Source organism: Pipra filicauda, unplaced genomic scaffold (assembly GCF_003945595.2).
Source record: "Pipra filicauda isolate LSUMZ 115617 unplaced genomic scaffold, ASM394559v2 scaffold363_size724302_pilon, whole genome shotgun sequence".
Classification (NCBI taxonomy): domain Eukaryota; kingdom Metazoa; phylum Chordata; class Aves; order Passeriformes; family Pipridae; genus Pipra; species Pipra filicauda.
The window spans coordinates 23,377-43,146 of NW_024104491.1; the positions used below are offsets into that span (position 1 = coordinate 23,377).

At 46.3% G+C, this 19,770-nt stretch overlaps 1 protein-coding gene across 1 annotated transcript in view; it reads right to left on the reverse strand.

The window, feature by feature from the left end:
* LOC120323880 (endonuclease/exonuclease/phosphatase family domain-containing protein 1-like) overlaps positions 1-16,343 on the reverse strand; it is a 34,451-nt gene extending 18,108 nt beyond the window's left edge. Inside the window, exon 1 of the mRNA XM_039384605.1 lies at positions 15,207-16,343. Coding sequence (XP_039240539.1) covers positions 15,207-16,060 — 854 coding nt within the window. The 5' untranslated portion in view covers positions 16,061-16,343. The remainder of the gene's footprint in view (positions 1-15,206) is intronic.
* Positions 16,344-19,770: the final 3,427 nt, after the last annotated feature.

Genomic DNA, 19,770 nt, shown 5'->3' on the forward strand with positions numbered 1-19,770 from the left:
AAAAGACCTCGAAGATCACCAGGCACATTAACATAACACTGCCAAGTCCACCACTAAACCACATCTCTAAATGCCACATCTACACATCTTTTAAATACCTCCAGGGCTGGTGACTCAACCACCTCCCTTGGCAGCCTGTTCCAAAGCTTGGCAACCCTTTCGGTGAAGAAATTTTTCCTAATATCCAATCTAATATCATGCATACCAGTGAGGGATCTGTCTGTGAGGTACCCTACCCACTACCCGCTTTAGCTGTCCTATCTCCAGGGAACACAGCCTTTTCCACAGGGCATGGCTCTGAAAGTAAAAAGTATGAGATTATGGATCACAACAGTCTGCAAAATTTGTAAGTGTAGTTCTAAATTAATTCTTCTATTTTTTTAGAAACTATCTTCACCATTTCTGAATATTCAGAACAGGCAAAACTTTAAAGTTAGATCCCAACCCTGCAAAGGGAGGCTGCAACATCTGTACACCACTGCTTTAGGGATTCTAGCCATGCTGCCTGGTGCTCATGGTTATAGATGTTTCCAGGTTCTTATCACTAGGAGAAACCCTGAAAAAAACCCAAACTATCAAACTGTGTGTATGAGCTTCTCTAGCACACCTCTGTGAGCCACAGAGCACAGTTTTAATTCAACCTCAGCTTCCCTCTCCTCAAATCATCTTTAGCACTCCAAACACACACAGCTAATAACATCAGAAGTGTCAGCTAAGCAAATAGCAGCACAGCCAGGTGAACCAGGAGAAGTATTCATTTCACCTGGGCTCCTGACCTGCTAGAAGGCAGGAAGAGGTGATATAACTTAGCTGGAATAAAGTTTTTTCATCCTTTACTTGCTCTTTCTCCTTGGGCCTGTGAATGTGTTGATAGCTGTGCAAAGTCTTCTGGAGTAGCACCTTCAGGTATGAGGTGGGTTAACCTCAAGGCCACTGTCTTAGAAATGATGCAATCCAAACCTCCAAAGTCAAATCCCTGGACTAAAAGATGTCCTTGTAAAGACATTGGAATACATCTATATATTCACTACATTGTTCTCACTGTGTCCTTGAATCTGTGTTTGGAAAAAAAAAGGCCAATTCAGTAGAAAGCATCCTCCTCCCTGTCCCATTAACCTGCTTTTATTTCCCCTGGCTACCAGCACACAAGGAGAAACAGCAAACCAGTAGCAAATCATACCCCAAGCAACTGCAAGCGAGGTTGAGAGGGAGGTGGCATTTCTTTCTGCTGAAACCCAGCAGCCCCACCGGGCTGAACATTTGTGCTTCTTGACAGCGGGCCAGTAAGCAGAGAAATGAAGCCCTGCCACAAGCCAGCCTGGCTATCTGGGCATCCTCACTAGCAGTAGCACTCCATTGAGCCGAGGGCTCATACCACCATCACACCATATAGCCGCCCTCCACCTTGGCTCATTGCTAATTCAGGGTTACGTTATTCCCATGAACTGCTGTTTGTGTCTCTGCGTGGAAAGCCAACAGGGGAACATGCTAGCCTTCCGAAAAACCATACTCTGTGAGGAGGAGGGGATTAGGAGGGAACAATGCTGGAGTGTCTTTAGTGAGCTGGAAGCAATCCCAGCTCCTAGCTACACAATGACATGCAGGAAGGAGTTTTGAAAGCTTCCCAGTCACAGAGGACTCCTGTGTGCCAGGCTTGGAGACGTCTGGACATAAAAATGGCCTTTACAGCATAAGGATGCAAGAGGACTACAGAACCCCCCACACAGATTGGCCCTGGCCAAGTGGGAATGGTGGCTCAAGCTTAGCTTTTTCTTTCTTGGCTTTGGGTGCTAATTGAGTAATCCAGATCCTTAACCTTATTGAGGTCGGGGGCTTCAGCACTAAACAGTCTTAGAAATGCCAGACTTTCATGGGAATGAGAAAGTCTACTTGCCCAGACCCAGAGCTCTCCAAATACTGGAGCTGAAGTGCAATTGTACGTTGGAAAGGAGTGACAGGAGGAGATCATGCCTGATGGGATGCACATAGTGGTGCAAAATCACGTCTCATGCAGTTTTCAATATGATTTGCATGTGTTGTAACAAGCTCCAAGGCACATAAAGCAGTTCTTAACAAACTATATGCACGGCATGAAACAGGATCACGTGGATACTCATGAAGATGTTCCCCATCGGTTCGCTCTGATGCCCTGCCAGCCACTGTGATGTCATGCCTTCCTCCAGCCTGCCACAGACCTTCTCAAGCTTGAAGAGGTGATAACCCCCAAAACCAGTGGAGGAACAGTGAAGGTGGCAATGGAGACACCCACAGGGAGCAGGAGTGAGAACATCGAATGCTGAGCCCCAGCAACAATTTTATTGGATACAATAGGGGACATAAAGCAACATAAAGAGGGTACCAGTGATTCTTATCAATGGTCCTTACACACCTGTAGGTCTACAAAGCCCATGGAGGAGAAATTATAAACCTTTCACAACACTGATTCCATTCCTGTTTCTTGATTATTCTGAGGATGAAGTAATCATTGCTCCACAGAAAGCATTTCAGATTATTTGAAGAGGTGTGCCTCACGCAGACTTTGTTAGTGTGACTGCCTCCTAAAGCTGTGCCATAGAAACAATCTATAAAAACAATCAAACCAATGATTTAATACCTACAGACAATAACACAGTACAAAAATATATCAAGCTTGCCATTCATTGCACCCACAAGGCAAAATGCCAGTAAGGAAAACAGGACGTAAAAATAGGGTGACGGGGAAACATGCAGGAGTGCTTGACTGGATGAAGCATTCCAGAGGATGAAAACAAGGAATAATCAAACTGCTCAAAATTTAACCACCAACTCAATGGGATAAAGCCTCAAGATTTGACAGCATTTCCAAGAGTGTTCCAGTTTTGAGGAGAAGACCTGGGAGGTGAAACCTGAGCCAAGCACAGGGAATAATAAAAATGGAAGCAACAATCTCTGCGCTTTTTTTGGACGGTGAATTCATGCTCCCCAATAACATGAAATTGGGCTGCAGCAGAAAAATACACATGCAAATTTCTGCTCCAGAAGAACTGAAGTTTTTAGACCATCATACTTACATTCCTAGTGAAAAACACACTTAGGCACGAATTTAGAGAGTACACACACTTAGTGCTGATCCGGCTTTAGACTCCAAAACAATCCCACAAAACATACTGATACGTACTTTAAAAACTGGGGCACAGGGAGCCTTGCATGGGCAACTCAGGCTTTCTCCTACAAATACCAAGGATTAACCAAATCAAGTTGGCACTGATGATAAATGGCACCACCGTGACAAAGCTGATACTCCGCCAGTACTTTCTATTTTTAAGAGATATTCTGAACAGTGTGCTGTGTTGAAGAGCTGCTAGACGAAAAGATTCTTCTGATATAAATTCATCAGTCTCTCCTCACAGAGCTGATGTCTCCAGACACTATCTTTGGGAAGATAAGATGCATATGGAAGAGGAATCGTAAACTGTCGGTGCGGCACGCACCCATACAGCATAATCAGATAGGAAAAAACTGCTGAGCGCTCGTGCTGCCAAATGCCTAACATACACACAAACCCCTTTTAAACAACTGCTCTAGGAAGTTAAAAATAATTCCATGTCATACATATCAGGAAGCTGACAAGTTGTTTTTCTGCAGAGCTTTTAGTACCTCCGAGGAACAGAAATCAAAAACATAAATACTTTTTTCCTTTAAAGCAGCAGTACAGAAGCCTCCTCTAACTGCAAGAATTCCCAACACACACACACACACACACACCCCGAAATAAAAAGCAAGGCTGCAGTTTTAGGCAGGTTTTGCCTAAAACTTGAGATATCTTAAAAGTTACTGAAATTCAAACTGCCTGAAAAGAGGCCTTAGTAGAGGAGAAAGAAATGCTGCAGCACATTCTGGAGCAAGAAAACAGTGTTAGAATGATTTAGGGGAGGTATCACAGATGATCCAAGGAACTGAAGTCATTCAACCCTCAGGGTGTGAAGGCAAAGGCTTGATCAAGAAGCACTTGAAATAACTGGAAGTGCTCAAGTGCAAGACAATTTAAAAGTCAAGTGAAGCCAGAGAAAAGCTTTAGGTTCAGTAGGACTGGAAAGAGGACATGGAAGGGGGTCATGTTCAGGTTGCAAGAGCAAGCTTCAAAGGTCAAAGATAGAAGCAAGTTTATGAGGCAATTTCCTTTCAGCCTATGCACAATCAATATATGAGATATCTACCCAGTTTCTAACTTTCGGTTTCTTTTTGCCAAATCTGAGTGCACAGCTGGGCACATAGGCAAGGATGGGTCACCATCCTTGCAGACAGCTCCTCAAAAAAGCTACTGAACTCCACACACACGTGCACAAAAAAAAAAAAAAAAGTCAGAAATGGATGGAGAAGCAAGTCAAACCACAGCCAAGTCCAAGTGCTCTCAGTTTAAAAAAGAAATGTGAAACACCACATGCTTGGGGGTGGCTTTTGCACAGCTTCCATCCACCAGCAATGCTTTCAGAATTTTTACTGACAACAGCTCTGAGTGGAAATTGTCCAAATATTTCTTAAATCCAAAAGCTGATGACAGAGGACTGTTCAGCCCCAGAAACTTTATCTCGTTTTTTCAGCCATGACTTGCTTTTCTGCAGTGTTGCTCTTCACCAAAAACTCAGAAGCAATTAAAACAAGGTATGGTGGGGGTTTTTTGATAACCAAAGGGTAATCTTTACCAAGAGATCCCTCTGGGATGTGTTGGAAATACATCTGTGCTATCTGCCAGCAGTACCAACCCCTTACCCAGGCCACATGCTCAGTGCCATGTTTTCAGGAGAGCAGCCAGCACGGAGGACACTGGGCAGCGCTGGTAGCGCAGTCTCCATTGATTGTGAAAGAGGTCTGTAAACACAGCTAGAGATAAGGGAAAGAGCTGTACAAAGGACAAACAGGAAGATATAGACAGATAGCCAAAAACTGCACTTCCATTGCTGCCAAAACCATAGGAGAACTTGGGCTGGCAAGAATAAAGGTTGCAAAGGGTAGTCAGGTACCACTGTGGCATTTTCCTCACAATAACATTTACTTTAGCACTTAATTCAGCTGTGGCTCTAGTGTTTTATTTATGGGAGCAGAATCTCTTGCAGACACGGTGTTCTTTCTCTCCCATGTACAGTGGGGCTGATATGTGCCTCACCACTCGAGCCCCACACATAACAAGAGGGGAACAATTCAAAGATTTCTCTCAGGTGGTCCTGACTTGAGTGGAAGAGCCACTATGTTAGCCTAGGTGGTATTACTGCTGGAAAATCCCTGCCCTGTTAGAAAAGCAGACTGTTTTAAAACAACTAATATGGGTTGTTCCCAGCTAAGACTATCCTCCTTGACAGGGTTTCACACTTTTCCATACTTTTGTCTGCTTAGAAGGAGAAAAAAAAAAGAAGAGGAGTTAGGTAGTCATTTTACATGTTATGGGCAGTAGGTTTGACAGCAAACCTGTTGAACTGGCATTGTGTGTATAAAAGCAAAACTTGCCTATTTTACAGTTCATTTTTCAATACCAAATTAAGACTTGCTTTTGTCACACCACCCTGCAATTCAGTGGTGCTGAAATGGAACCATACTTAGTCTTATTTGTTTAAATAGAATAAATAAAGAAACCAAATACAAGGTTTCTAAGTTAACATCCAGCGTGTATCCAACAGCTCACTGCTTCCAGTTTGGCAGAAAGGTGACTAACCTTTATGCCAGCCAAGCCTGGGAGAGGGAGGGAGGGCAGTGACCGGCAGTGACCTCAAGTGAGCCTGGAGCAAGCCCTCGGCAGCCGAGCGCCTGCGCCTCCACACCCGCAGGACTGTGACCAACAGGCCGACACGGAAGCAGAGGGGAACAACAGAGCTATAAATATCAGGGAGTCAAAGGATAAGTCTGAAGGCAAAAGCAACAGCCTCTTTATGCTGCAGCCCGCAGAGGTTTATGCTCCCCCCCCACCCTTGCGAAGCGAAGGGAAGGGCAGTTGAGCAGGACTGGCAGCGTGTGGTGAGCACCAGGGATTTAGGGCAGGCAGGCTGCTGCCACCGCCACACACAGCAAAGGCAGAGTTGATCAATTAGCTGTTCAGTAACCCATTAAAAACCCGTTCAGCTGTGAACGGCCTGGACAGCTGTTGTAGCTAAATTTGCACAGGAGCTCAAGCACGCTACCTGAAACGCCTATAAAAACAGAGCAAAAAGTAGCCACACAGAAGGAAAAGGAAATTTTCCAGTTCCTCCTCTTCATCCGTACCCACAAGCCAATGGCATGAACTGCTTTCAGGTATAGCCTTGCCCATAAGGATGTTCACTACAAAGAGCAGAAGGGCATTACTGTGCCCTTTAACTGTATTCCCACACCCTGTGACAGACATGCAGACAGCATAGGCAGACAGACAGCCTAGATAGCCATGAGGCCCCCTTCCAGACAGCATCAGTCAGAGAGACTCCAATCTGCTCTGCACAAGTGGGCTGCATTTATTTCGTTATTTGTGAATGCAAACACAGTACATTCAGTAACCACAATATTCTCAGCCATCCTTAGCACAGACGACAACCTAATTCCAAATGTATTTTTCCAGAGGAATTGTTTTTTAAATTGTACTTTTATACACAGTTGAACTTCTGGAACATGCACACACGTGAGGCATATGCAGGGTAAATGTATTCCTCTTACTCACTAGCCTCTAATAATTTTACCACAGGCACTGGAAATAACAGCTTGGTGTTGACACCGGGTTCCTGCCTACACAAACCCCCAGCAGCAGGGATGGAAAGGAGGTCAGCGGCACTCAGCCTCCCCATCGGCGACCCAGCAGTTTAAAAACACTTGTGCCATTTGAAAATGCCACACAGCTTGATCAGGACATGGATATGTGCTGCATACGCTGGGGGTGAGATGAAACAGTTTATTCACAGAAAACATCCTTTTTTACCACAGTTACATATTCCCTTCATATTTATCTGCTGTTGATATGATGCCCACCCTGCTCTCAACACCTTATAGGGCATTTCAGAAGCCACTGTGAATCACCCAGGTCCAAGATGAGGGAGAGGACCATGATGAGAAAGAATGTCTCCAGTAGGTCTCACCCTGCCTCAGCAAAGCCACTATGCACTTTTATTCTCCAATAAATCAGTGGGAATTGCCAGCTATTATTCAAACAAGCACAGACCCTCTGTAAAACAATAACAAAAAAATCTGGAAGTGAAGAAGCTACTGAGTTCCTATTTTTAAGCACTGTTATTAATAACGTGCCACGGTTCTTGTCTATATCACCACAACATATAATAGCATTGAGAAATTACTGCAGCATATTGTAATTATTTCACTAAGGACTCGGTGCCTCTGTCTGTCAGCTTATACCTGCATCACAACGAAGAACAATGCAACCTAAAAATAAGTTACATGCACACTGTAATCTATGCCCTATCACCTCTTCTCTGCTCATTCGGCCAAGCCTTGAAATCATGATTTGGGCAAGACTCCCAGAGAAACACTAATTAGAGACTGAAGAAGCAGGGTCCTCCTAACAACGCAGCTGTAGGAAACACGCTAAAGCCCAACTTCATCAAGAAACGCCAAGCTAAATCTGTAAAAATCAGATTGCCTCCTAAGTGTCCCTGTTTAACTGGGGAGACCCGTGTTCACAGTGAGATAGACCAGCACTCGGTTTCAGAGACAGTGTTTTCCTCTGGTGAACAGGGACTAACCGAGTTACTGCTTGGATCTTGTCAGGAATTCAAAGTACTTAATTCCCACGTTCGTAGTCCCTTGGTCTTTCTTTCCTAGTAAGAACAGCAGCAGCATCTTTTACCTTCAGGAATGGTCCTATTACTCTTTTCAAACACAAAACCAGAAAACCACCCTTCCTGCAGCTGTACCTCGAGTTCCCAAACCACAGAAAAATCACAAAGCATTAAACATTTCTGCTCACAGGATGGAGCTCTATGTGTAGCTACCTCATCTGTCTTCTACGGTCATGTAGTACATGCTTTCTGAAAAGCAGGATAAGGTTATAGTCTTGTGGCCTCTGCTCATGATTCAGGAGCAGTCAGTACAGCATCACTTCATAATTCACCAATTTATTACCATAAATCAGCCAATCCATTTAATCTTTGCCACATGGAATACAGCAAATCTTGCAGGATCTGCAGGGGTAAGCTGGCAGCTCTAGTTTATCAAAATACCTGCAATCTGCAACATGAATCCAGTGACATGAAATATGTGTGCAGAATAGCCCAGCAGGCCTGGATTGGAATTATGTGGCCATTAAGTACTGCCAGATGTATCGATTACACATGTTGGGAGAAAAAGTAATATAGGAACGATGTTTTCCCCACTAATCTGTTACATTTTAGTCAAGCTTTATGGTACAAGTAACAGTGGTGGGTTATGGTTATAAGTTTAAAAAAGCAGAAAAAAAAATAAGGTTTATTTTATATGGATAAGCCAGCCTTTAACTGTACCATTCTTCCAACCACATTCTCAACTATAAATCAGATAAAAATGACTGATTAGCTGAAGCCCCTCAAATGTTCAAGGAATAGGTTGAGGTAGTTGTTCAAAGTTAACATGATGCCCAGAACTCAACTGAAAACAGAAAATCCCTGGGAAGGTTACTCAGGGGTGATTTCAAGGTTCTGACCTACATGCCTGGGCCATGTCTGAGGAAGAAAAGCTGTGGGGACTGTGACAAACCCACCAGATTCACAGCTACCAACAAAGACCAAGAAGGATCAAACAGCTCAGTGCATTCCCCTCTGAGTTCTCCTGCAGAGTACACGGCTCCAGATGCCATGGACACAGTCTCAATACAGGGATGGTGTACACCCTTCATGATCTTGCTCTAAGTCCACCCACTGCTTTTGACTTCTGCAAAGACTCAGGAGTTGCAAAGTATCTTCTGCGACCACACCTCCTCATGCAAGAGGAGCAGGTGATATCCGTATAGAAGGTCTCGGTACTGCATCCATATGAAGCAGAAGTTTGGAAGTGGAATTTAATTGACATATTATTTTATAAATTTGAAAGTGACATCACCTGTTCCCCCAGCAGCAGACCTGAGAGGAGCTGGAACCCCTGTCCAAGATGGGTGCAGTACTGCAGAGGAGCCCTAACGCCCAGGGGGATAGTTATGCTGTTTAGCATTGAGCTCCACAGTCTTCATGTGATTTTACACAGACAAAGAAATGGGTCAAATCCCAAAATGGAGTAAACCCGTAGAGTTTCATTTCACTGGAAAACTACATAACTCAGGGTATGACCTGAGAAGATCCTGCTGCTTTCCCCTGCCAGATGGTATGTAAAAGGCAGTTTAAGTCTCCCAGTAGCGCCCAGTAAGTAAAATACTGTTGGTCTCACGCAGGTGGAGGCCAAAAAAAAAACAACAAAAAAGCCAACCCCAAAACCAACAGCTCTTCCTTCCATCATCCCATTTCTTTTGTCCCCTGAGGTATTAGAAAGCGCAAATTAATGGTGGCTTTACATGCATCTTTATTTCTACTGCTCATTAAAATCCCTTTGTTGAGTGCACATAGATGATATCATCTAGCAATTCCTTTTTTCTCAAGTTTTTTCTGAAGTTGCAGGAGGCAGGATTTCCCTTCTATTACATAAGGAGAAGAGGGTGTATTTGTTCTTTTGCCCTTTAAGACTTGTTAGCACGGTCAGGTTACTCAAGCCAGGCCCTTTTTCCTGATCTCTTCTTACAGGGGAATTATTCTTGGCAAGGCTCCAGCCTAGTATTAACCCAATGGAGAAAAACCAAGTGGTTGTATAAAGAAAGACATAAAACAGACACACCTCGGGGCTTTGCCCAATCACCGAGAGCTGCAGCAACAGAGTAGAAATAACAAATACAAGCTGGTGCTCAGTCTCCAAAGCATGCAAGCACAACCATCACTAGTACTATGATACACTACTACGATGTCTGTTTGGTGGTGGTACAATCCTTTTCTGCCATCCTGATGGGAAACAAGGCTACAAGCCAGCAGGCGAGGTACCACACCACAACTCTTCCCAAGCAAAGCATCAAGCCCCAGTAGTAAAGAACTGCCTTTCATAGCGACCCCACCTTTCAGCCCAGACTAAGAGACTGAAGAGGAAAGCAGAACGCCCATCCTGTTATTTATTGTAGGGGAGTGATGGGAAAGTGATTCTCTCACCTCCAGCACCTAGTGCAGGGATCTGAACAAGTTGAATTTTTCATCATCTCTTAATAGGAAGAGGCTGCTTCAGAAGCTTGTCTTTTTATTAGGTGATGAGATGATGTGCTTCGGGTGACCTGGGGTAAGTAGGACTAGGAAGAGGAACTTCCAAGTATGGTGGCACAGCAAGGATTACCCAGGGATTGCCTATCTACCCACTGCCACCCAGGAGGCAATTTTGGGCTGAGGTTTACCTACTGTACCCCCAGCTGGAACACCGATTTAAGTCTCAGACACACAAATGGAGGTTAACTTCTTCCCTTTGAGAGATCTCTATTCTTCTACCTAACCAAAGTGAAAACAGCTAACCAGTTACAAAGCTGGGGGAGAAAGAAGGGCTGACATGTTCCTAAGACTTGCTGTCCACAAAATTAAGCCAAGGAAAAAAAAATCATCAGTGCTAAGTACAAACCTTATATTGGTATTGGTATTTGTTACCCTACAGGCATGCAAGAAATAATTCTTTTATAGTGAAGAGAATCAATCACTGGAACAATCTCCCAGGGATGCAGAAGAGCCCCAGTGCTGGCGGTTTTCAAGGTGCGACAGGACATGGTGCCAGATAATTTCATCTAGGCTTCCTTTCCCACGAAAGGTGGGACCAGATATTCTGAGTTCACTTTCAACCCGGGCTCTTCTATGGTTCTGTAGTTTTTGCAACAACTGTTAAGGGTTTTTGCATCTAGAATATGTAACTGCACCAAGAAGCTGACCAAAGCAAGCAACAGAGGAAAAGAGCAGCCTGAACTGCTTGACATCTAGAAGGAAAAAGAGCTGGGCTCTGTGGACCTTGGGACCCCACCGTCATCCTAACACACAGTCCCCCACCTTTAGATAGAGTGCAAGTTCTGGCTTTCAAACCCTCTATGAATTTTCATTTACTCAAACGCAAAGAAAAAAAATAAAATAGTTAAGAGGCCCTCACAAAGTTACCACTTACTATTATACAGCACAACAAAAAACAGTTGGAAAACCTCTGCTGCAAACCGTGTTGGGAAAGGTGCACAAGTGATTACTGCCTCCAGCTACTAGCAAACTTTCAAGTAAGCTGTCCAACTAGAGGATGCACTTTTAGGATGCCGTGTGTATCAGTCAGCATCACACACACGCCTGCATCAGGCTTCCTGCTGTGGTCACCCAGCTGGCACCTCAACACTAAACAGCCAGAGAAAGCGGTCACAGGGTGTTGTGGGAGTCACAAACTCAGTTTATGGCACGGAGGGACAGGCCTGAGGCAGGTATGGATGAGGAGTGGAAAGAATGCCCTTCCCTATGGACTTAGGGTGCAGAACAGCCCTGGGGTACCTCCACCTACCTTAGCCAGAGGAAACATCTCTGGTGGGGCTATTTATCACCTGCACAAAAACACTTGTTGCCTTTGCCCTTTGATCACGCTATCCTTACCCTATTTTCTTTTAGGGTTTTTTTGTGAGAAGAAGCAGTTGGTTTCTTCATCCTGCCCAAGAATGGAGAGGACAGAGAGGCCAGCTGGAGGGGGTGATCTACATCCCCTGAGCCAGACCAATTCTGCCCCCCGTCAATAAATCCCAGATTTGCTGAACAACACCTACAAGAAACACCGTAGGCTTGGGCAAATTCCCCCCAGATTTGATACTTCAATCCAGTTATGTGTCATGCTCACGTACTTGTTCATCATGTTAAGCTCTTCTAAAATTACCCTCTAGTCCTCTGAATGAAAACACCTCGCTCCTTCACTTCAAACATTGTGATAAACATAGATCCTTGTAATATGAGAAAAGAGGGTGAGGACCTTGCTGTATTTCATTTTTGTACTGCAGTAATGAATTTCAAAATAGCCTAGCAGTAGTAGTCATGCTTACAGATTTAGTATACATTCCCTTCACTGCTCTTCAGAAATTTAGCACTTCTGGTAACAAGCGTGAAGATTTTGGGTTGCTTTGCCTTTTTTTTTTTTTTTTAATCCCTCCCTTCCCTTCAGTAGATTATAATGTGACATTTTCTTTCTTTTTGTTTGTTTTGAATGAAGGTATGGCCCTCTTTCTGCACAACTGTTCCCTCAGTGCAAAGGACATAAAGGGCTGAAAGACAGCAAGACCTTCATCTTCTAGCCTCACCTGGAAATGAGCAGTACTTTTCCCTGTTGTTAACACCTGAAAGAAAAGGCCCAAGGGGTTTTAAAGCTACTTGCTTTGAACTGGTCATGAAAAAAACCAAAGCCAAGCAAAACACCAAGCAAAAATAAACAAAGTGCAAACCCCAAAGCAAGCGCCAAAGCAGCCTTTTAACTGGCATAAAAGTCCCCAATATGCCAAATTGAGATTGTTTATGGGTCTCTACACAGTTTTACTAGTCTTCTTGACTTGCTGTGCTTTACTTCTGAACTTAAAAAGCTAGGTGAGGCAGGTCCTCCAACAGAAGCACTGCAACAAGACAGTACTCCAGCTCCTGAGAGCATCCCAGACTACTTGAAACCACCCTGGACTATAAGGGACCGGCATGAAGGAGCACACTTACTTATGTACATGAGGGCAGCTGTGCATAAAGTACATCAGCAAGCAGATGCCCATCAGCATAACTTGTGAGAGCATCTACCTACTGTCAGACCAAACGGCCTTCAGATCCTCTGGGCAACAGCTTAGGTCATAGCTGGAGACTTCAGAACACGTGAGACATGGGCTGAGCACACAGAGCACCTTGATTTATGGATTTTGTGAGGCTTAAGTGCTGGTGAGCCCCGTGCAATGGTGTACTCTCGTTTGCAGGAGCAAGAGATTAATTTCTGCAGTTGACTACTGAAGCTGGTCTACCTGGGCAAAGATTAGTTTGCAAGGCACTTTATCCACTCCCGGGGTATACAACCGGAGCCGGAAGGGAGACCACAATGCTCACACACCGAAAGAAGGCAGTTTATGGCCTCAGCTAAGGCCATTTTACAGCTGCAAAGCTCCACTGACCTCAGCAATGCTTGCACAAACTAGAGGAAATTCCTTCCTAAGGTGCTAAGTATGGCTTTTCCTACCATATACTTTTTTCCTGCATCATGTTGATTTTTTCTGATCCCACGTTTATTTTCCCAGGAAAGTTTTGCAGGCTTGTCTGCGGATGCACATTACTCTCATTTCTTTCCAGCTTCTCACGTTATCACAAATAGGATCAAGTACAGCAAACAATCGCATAGTACTCTCCCTGTGTGATTGATGACACAGATACGTGCAACAAAACAGAACAAAAACAAGTACTTATATCAGGCTCCTTTGACACTTCAAAGTATCAGGGAGACCTTTCACAGCACCCAGCACAACTGAGCGCCTGTTTGCTAATCTGGATGAAACAAAGTACCATGCAGTTTAAGTGCAAAAATAAAACACACTGCTGGGGCTACACTGCATACACAGTGGCCAGCTTCGGCTAAGGCAAGTTTATTTTAGAAGGCATTCTCTCTGCCTAGTTTTTGTAATAAGTGAACTACTTTGTTTCGGTTTCTTTCCCCAAAATGCTGAAGATGCAGAAGTGGTAATTAACACTTTACTGGATAAGGTCCTTCAAAATCCCTAATATATATATATAATTAATTAAAAATAAATCAAAGTCACTTTTCTTCCAAAACTGGATTATTACAATAATCCTGAGGCTAGTGATAGACCTGCTGAGGACAGAAACTCAGGTTATCTGCCTCTGCCCCCTACCCTGATGTCCAGTCCCACCAGACTTCATCCTAAGATCTGCTCCAGCCAACCAGCTGTTCACAAAAGAAAAAACAAGAGTGGAAACGAAGGGGGAAGTAGAGCATTCCTGAACTACAGAAGCAGAATCCTGAAATAAGTTAGGCTGAAGCCATCAGTGTAACATCTCAATACCCCCGCTGGTCTATCATCTCCACTTTGGGTATCAAACAGTGATGGCTGCAAGATGACAGATGTTTCCAGGCAGTGCAGAGCAGAGGTATCCCTGACCACAAATACTGTACTGCAGCTCAGGATGTCATATCACTGTACTATCCTTCTCGCACGCCTGACCTCTGCAACTGCACCACCAAGAGTGATTATTCAGCATATTATTGGAAAAGGACAGAGCTCATGGTGCACCAGAGTTAATGGTTCATTATCACTTCACATTCCCATAATATCCCTTTTGCAGAAGTCCAAGAGTCTCCTGTCCCTGTTCATTTCCAGCTGGAAGTTTGAATGGCAGTCAGAGAGAAAAGTGACTTTATCAATGCTGTAAACTAAATGCCAGATCAGCTGGGACAGATTCGCCACACGGAAAGGAAAGGGTGGCAGTTATTTCAAAATCCTTATTGCATTCTTACATTGCTGTATCAAGCAGAAAGTTTAGCAAGACAGACATCTCTAGCACTCTTGCCCAATTGCAGAAAACAAAAAGCAAACTCTCAGCTTTTCATTAACACCAGAAGTACCACCCCAGTTTACCACACCACCAACAGACCTTGCTCCATGCCCACAGTCTCAGTACAATCAGGGGCCCACCTGGCACAGGGACAGTAGAGGCTCCCCAGGAAGCTGCCCCACGTCTTGCACCCAAAGGATGAGCTGTCCCTCCAGCTCAGCAGATGCCCCATGACCACTCATTAACAAGCTGTGTCACTCTTGCAGGACGAGCTGTGGCATTCCATGCCTGTTACACAGCCCTTGCCCTGCTACCGCCCCCCAGCTTCTGGCAGGAAAGGCAGTTCTCCATGGCTTTTTCAAAAGGCTCTTGGAGAAACAATCCTTGACCAACCATTAACAGGCCTACCCGACTGTAACAGCTCAGTCTTCTTCCCTGCACAGATGTGTGTACACACATCTCCTCAGGAGGTCAGCTACCTATCAAGTATTACAGCGGCCTTATCAAGGGACAGTCCCAATATTACGACTCAACCAGGGTTCCACTCAAGAAGTGGGAAACACTTAGTATTCCTAGGAAGGAGTGAGTCCCACTAGGATCACAACACGACTCTACAGTGTCCAAACATCAAAGGTATTAATGTATAATCCTACATGAAGCTGAGCCTGCAGGTCAGGTGCTGCCTCTTACCTGTTCTCCAGCAGCGTCATGCACACGACCTCCCGCACACCTGGGTTGTTGGCTTTCTCAATGGAGCAGCTTTGCAGATTCCAAGTAGCCACCCTCAGAACAGGTCTGCCATCTCTCACCCCCCCAAACATCTCCACAGAGGGGCGAGTGGATATGATCTGGGTTGGGCCCCCAGGGGGAAAGTCCAAGTCCTCGCTCTGGAGGCTTAGAGAAGTGGGGCTGGGGTGAGGCTTGGCCATGAAGTTGAGGCCACCATTGGTGTTTGTCGAAGGGGGCCTGGAACGCTCTGCAAAAATCTGATGCCTGATTTTGTCCAGAAAGGAGGAATTGATGCAGTCCATCCTCACCAGGTCCTCAATACTTTTGAAGGGCCCGTGCTCTTTACGGTAGTCCACGATGCTGTTGGCGATCTTCTCAGTGATGCCACGGATGCTCATGAGCTGTGCCGGGGTGGCGGTATTGATGTTGATCTTGGTGGCAGAGAGGTGGTGCTCAGAGGCCAGGTCCTTGCGCAGTGAGCTGGGCGAGTGCTGCGCCGAGCTGCCCTTGCTGCTCACGCAGATCTCGAACTTCACCTGCTCCAGCTTGGCCGCCCCCACCCCACTCACCAGCGCCAAGTCCTCCACTTTCTTGAAGCCGCCGATATACTCGCGGTACTCCACGATGTTCTGGGCCACCACCCGGGTGACCCCGGGGAGGGTCATCAGCTCCTCCTCCGTGGCCGTGTTGATGTTGAGCCTCTCCTGGTTGACGAGGATGTTGCTGAAGTTGCACGCCGCGCTGAACTTGCGGCTGTGGCACAGGTCGGCCGGGTCGCGGGGGATAGAGCGGTGGCAGCCCAGGCTGCCCCCCATCTCACCGCCGCCGCCACGGGCCGCTGCCGGAGCCGGGGGAGCGGGCTCGGGGCGCTGCCGGGGCTGCCCGCCCGCGACTCATGGACCTCCGCGGGAGGCCGGCGGCGGAGCGGGCGGCTGCGGGGCACCTGCGGACAGACCCCGCACCGCACCGCGCGCTCGGTCAGCGGACCCGCGGAGGGCTCCCCGGCCCTTCCTCCTCCTGTCGCTCCGCTCAGGAGGCACTGCCGCTCCCCCGGTGCCAGAAAAGCCGCCGCAGCCGCTTCCCGCCCGTCGCCGCCCCGTCCCCCGGCGCTCCCAGCGGCTCCTGCCGCTGCCCCGGCCCCGCCGGCGGTAGTAGTAGGTGGGCGGGAGCCCCCGCCCCTTCGCAGGAGAGGCGGGGCTGCCACCGCCGCCTCCGCCCCCCGGGCGTCAGCCGCGCCCGCCCCCGCCCGGGCACGGCGGGGACCGGCCGGCGCTGGGAGTGGGGATGAGGGCGGCTGCCCCGGCGGGGCTCCCGCCAGCGGGGTCCTGGCCCCGGCTCCGTGCCGAGCCCCGGCAGGGGGCGAGGAGGAGGAGGCTTGACCTTCTCCTTCCTGCGTGGGCACTCGCCCCCTGGGCACAGGCGGACTAAGAATGTCCCCGGTGCTGTCACCTGGCCGCTAAGGGCAGGCTTTTCCCTTTTCCAGGTGAAAGGATGCTCAGACGCTCCTTGCAGCATTCTTGTCCCAGAAGTTCCCTGGGCTCGCCTCCTTGCAGCTGGCAGGGAATAAGTGTGTTTTCAAACCTCGAGAAAGCCTCATCAGTCATCTCAAAGGGCTTTTTTGTGCACTTGCAGGGCACTATGCTTTCATACATCTGGGTTGAGTCTGCTTTTTTCTTTCTTTACTTTTTTTTTTTGACATCTCAAGCAATTGTGAGAGTGCTCAACAAACTAAAACTCCCTGCAGAATCATGCTTTTGGACATAATATGTCTGCGTACTGGGTCTGCCTCAGCCCATGGTCCCTGGTCTGCTGCATGCCTAGCTTTTCCCCGAGCCAGGGTAACCTCATTCTGCACCGAAATCACGACTGTGTATCATCTGTGTGCCTGAGCTTTAATATAGTTTGTTCATGCCCTGGGAGCTACAGCAGCCCACCACAGTCCATGTTGGTGAAGCCGTTGAACTATTTACCCAGCTTCTACAGCATCCAGTCCCATGCTGCGCTGTCTGCAATGCTATCTGTAGCCAAATTAGCTCATTTGAAACTAGCTTGACTGTGCCCACACGGGAGCGACTGCAATGTCAATGAATCCAAAATATAATCGGTGGGTGTAACTGAAAGGAAGGGGGAAGAAAACTGAAAGAAAGAGCAACATATGCTTACAGATGCCAGCTACACTCCCTGATGCTGCCTGCTGCTGACAGTATAAATATATATTTCTTTTAGCTGGACAGAATATGGTACACGTATATTTTCAACATCAAGACTCTTCGTTGCCCCTCTAATGAAAATGAAAATGGCTTGCAATAGCAGCTTATACATATATTTTTCAATGGAAATTATCTGGGTCCACCTGAAATAAAAAGTTGAACTCATTCATCTTCTTGGTGAGGGAGAATGTTGTGTGCATAAGGGAATGCAGGCTGCACCGGGCTTTTAGACTGCGCAGGGCACTGGTGCTTTAACACTGGCACTAGATACTCTGCTGCAGATCACATATTTCTCTTCTGTTCACTTGAGCAATAGAGCTAGAAAATTATCATTACGGGAATGGGTACTGGCTGCATTAGGGTATTGGCTCTCTGCTGACTGCTGGAGTGGAGAAAGTGCTCGCTTAGGTGATTAAATGCTTCCACGTCTACTGGAAAGTGCTCTGTGCACTGCGATAACAGTGGCCAATGCAGCAGAAGTCATGCTGGGCCTATTCCTGCTGGGATGGTACCAGCACAGAGCTGGAAACAATTAACCATTGAAACAAGTATTCTTTTTGAAGCAGTATTATTATGGTAATAGCTCCACAAGCTGTTATCTTAATTGAGAACACACTCTTTTGCTTTCTGCAGCAGGTTATTTTGAATTGGTCCAGGCTCGTTAAATAAGTTTTGAAGCTGATAAGCACCAAAATTCAGGTGAGGCATCATCTACATTACAGGCAGCACTAGGTTTTCCATATTACACAGAGAAGGCAGGAGCATCTCCAGAAAGAAAATAACAGATATCCCTCTCATCCAGAACTTCTTGTTGTCAGCAACTATGCGACATTTCTTGAATCTGCAGCTCCAAAATAACTTTTGAAACGAGATGCAGCTGGAGACGTGGAGCTCAGAGGGATGCCAAGAGTGTCCCATCACCTAATTCTGGGTATAACCCCATGCTAATGTGAGCTGCAGGGAGGAGAGTGGGGGGGGGGGGGTGGCGGGGGGTGTTATCATTCCATTAGCCATCTACCCTTCTTGTCTTTGTTGACAATTACAGGAATCTTATTGAGCTCTGAATCAACCTTTGAAATATCTTGGTATTTTCGGGAAGCGCCAAAAGACGTGAATAGGTAAAGGTTTGGTTTATATTTTAAAAGGTTCAAAAGGAAAAAAAAGAAAAAAAAAAGATTAATCACCTGGCCTGACATCAGTTAGGCAATCCATTAACATGAGAAAGCTAAAAATGGGGTTCAGTCAGTAAATGATTGAAAAAACAATGTTGAAATTACTGACAGACAATTTAGGCAACAGAAAATAAATCTTGTGAAACCTGGGTAAATACTAGATTTTGTCTTTGATCCAATCCTGAGCTCAGTGTATTTAAATTTATTCAAGAAGAGATTGATCATGGTCTGCTGGTGTCCACCAGCTGACAGATATCCTTCGTGGTCTGCTTGGCACTTCTCGTGGCAAGGGGCCACAAATAAGGGATTCCTGGATCTCTGTCAGGAGGGCTCAGAGATACCGTGGGTGGCTTATTCCTCAGGATCTGCAACTCTCTGCATCTGGCTGCTGGCCAGGGCTGGCTCAAAAACCTCTCAGCGACAGCAGAATTGAATTTTGCTGCTCTGAGGGTGTGAATCTGGGGAGGATCTCACAAGGCCGGGCAGGCTCCAGCACTGAGAGAGAGGGGACACTCGCAGAAGCCCCTTGGGTGCAGCCCTCACGCATCATGCAAAGTGTTTTTATGTTTCACTGGATAGTGTTACAAAGTGAGCAGCTAGGGAACAACGGTTTTAGCCCTGCCCAGTGGCCATTTGTTGGTCTGGGACTTGCTTTGCCACTATCAGCTGCCCTCCTAGACTCAACATCTCACACCCTGTCCCCCCAGATAACTAGTGAAACAGGTTTCTGGATGGCTGGGTGGCACGAGGACAAGCAGCCAGCCGCACAAGAAACGCAAGGGTAGGGTAGTGTCACCTGCTTACCAGCTCTGGAGGTCTGGAACTCCTCTTCCCTGCAGAAATTCTTCAGAGCGGAAAGAACAAACCTAAAATTTTTCCGTCAGAAGCAGGTTCTGCAGCACTTAAAGCCTTTAAATACAATGTTTAAGAATGATATGGAATTGCTTGAACCTGTAACGAGGGAGTGGGAGCAGATAGATACTGGTGAGCAAGGTCTTTTGGCTTAATTCATGCAAAGAATCAGCCTGCAGGCCAGTAGATTTTAAAGGCATAACTTCTTAGCATTTTAAGATGGTCTTAAAAAAATCAATCTATTTTATATTTTTCAACATTCACATCTACAGTGCAGAAGCTCTAATCAAA